Source organism: Puntigrus tetrazona, chromosome 21 (genome assembly GCF_018831695.1).
Source record: "Puntigrus tetrazona isolate hp1 chromosome 21, ASM1883169v1, whole genome shotgun sequence".
NCBI classification, from domain to species: domain Eukaryota; kingdom Metazoa; phylum Chordata; class Actinopteri; order Cypriniformes; family Cyprinidae; genus Puntigrus; species Puntigrus tetrazona.
The window spans coordinates 3,318,077-3,319,875 of NC_056719.1; the positions used below are offsets into that span (position 1 = coordinate 3,318,077).

Consider the following 1,799-nt stretch of genomic DNA (forward strand, 5'->3'; position numbering starts at 1 on the left):
TTTTTTGTTAAACAATGACTTTATACATGGTGCACATTCTCGTTTTCACGCACACTGCATGAAGGCTCATTTTAAAAATCTTTAATAGGAGCACTTTAATGTCTGTGGTGTTTTTGGCCCTGTCTCAGAGTGTGTGTCTGTCTGCGCAGGAGATGAATGTCTGTCTGCACTGGGCGTCGTTCGCGGGCAGCGCTGAGATAGCGGAGCTGGTCTTGAACGCCGGCTGTCCTCTGTCGACTGTTAACCTGCACGGAGACACGCCGCTGCACATCGCCGCCCGCGAGGGCTTCATCGACTGCGTCACGTGGGTCAAACGCCGCCCGACGGCTGCTTTTGGTGTCGTAGGCTCATCTGACGTCTTCTGTCCTTCTTCACTCCAGGCTGTTTCTTTCTCGGGGCGCTGACATTGACATTATGAATAAGGAGGGCGACACACCGCTCTCCCTCGCCCGCTGTGACACGCCCGTCTGGGTGGCGCTACAGATTAACAGGAAGTTGCGTAGAGGAATCGCCAATCGTGTTGTACGGACCGAGAGGATCATATGCAGGTCAGTGTGTGGTCTTTAATATTCAGAATGAAATTAGTGAAATAACTAATAGTAAGTAATTAGTAGTTCTTATTTTTAATTGACTTTTATTTTTGTTTTAATTTTAATCTGTAAAAATGTAATCTGTAATTAATTTTGAAATGATTTTATCACTTTATTTTACATTTATATTATTTATTAATATATGTAATTAAGCTCTTGGCAACATTTCGTTTTATTTTTTTTATAATTTCTTTGGTTAACTTTTTTTTAATGTTTAGGTATGTGCTTTTGTTTTTGCTTTTTTTTATTAGAGAGTATTTATATTTAGCTTTGATTTATTTGTGCTTCAGTTTTAGTTATTTTTAGTGATTTGGTCATTTCTAAATGTCTCAATTTAATTTAGGGTTTAGTAATTGTTGTATGTTTTATTTCTTTATTTCTTTATACATATACATATCTTCAATTTTACTTTTTGTAATTCTAGTCATTTGTTTTGTTTTATTAAGTTTTAGAACTTTTGTGTTTTTATATGTAAAGCTAAATATAAATTTAGCTTTTTACTTTTTTAGTTCTGGTCATTTCAGTACTTACATTTATTTCATTTGCTTGCCATTGCAATATTTTAGTTTGTTTTATTTCTTTTTTTAGTCTTTTTAATTTACTTTTAGTAATTATTTGTTTTAGATTTTTTTGATTAGTTTTTGTCTAGTAATTTTAGTCAATTCAATGCAATATAAATGTAATATTATTAATACTATTTTATGGCAGCTTTGTTTCCATGATCTCAAACTTGGTTTGATGTGTGTGTTGTGTAGTGACGTGGCTCAGGGTTATGAGAATGTTCCCATCCCGTGTGTTAACGGCGTGGACGATGAAGGCTGTCCGTCTGACTACAAATACATCGCAGAGAACTGTGAAACATCCACCATGAACATCGACCGCAACATAACACACCTGCAGGTGCCACTCTATACACAACACTCCACATTATAGGTTAAAATAAAACCCTAAAGGTGAGACGTTAGAAACCAAAATGAAACTCCAAATGTATTTTCTATGTTATAAATCACCATATCCCGTATTACTCGACCCTAATGGTTCTTTATAATAGGACTACCGCACTGATTTCATAGAGAGCTGTGTTTGTTTCAGCACTGCAGCTGTACAGACGACTGCTCCTCCAGTAACTGTCTCTGCGGTCAGCTCAGCATCCGCTGCTGGTACGACAAGGTAAAATACTGCTCCGTCTCCACGATGAGCTCTGAAGTC

General features: G+C 37.1%; 1 protein-coding gene across 1 annotated transcript in view; it reads left to right on the forward strand.

Annotated features, from left to right (window-relative positions):
* The window catches only part of LOC122326950 (histone-lysine N-methyltransferase EHMT1-like), a 22,024-nt gene that overhangs the window by 20,087 nt on the left and 138 nt on the right, over nt 1-1,799 (forward strand). The window contains exons 24-27 of the mRNA XM_043222177.1: nt 150-304; nt 381-548; nt 1,346-1,490; nt 1,683-1,796. Of these exons, the coding sequence (XP_043078112.1) occupies nt 150-304; nt 381-548; nt 1,346-1,490; nt 1,683-1,796 (582 nt within the window). The remainder of the gene's footprint in view (nt 1-149; nt 305-380; nt 549-1,345; nt 1,491-1,682; nt 1,797-1,799) is intronic.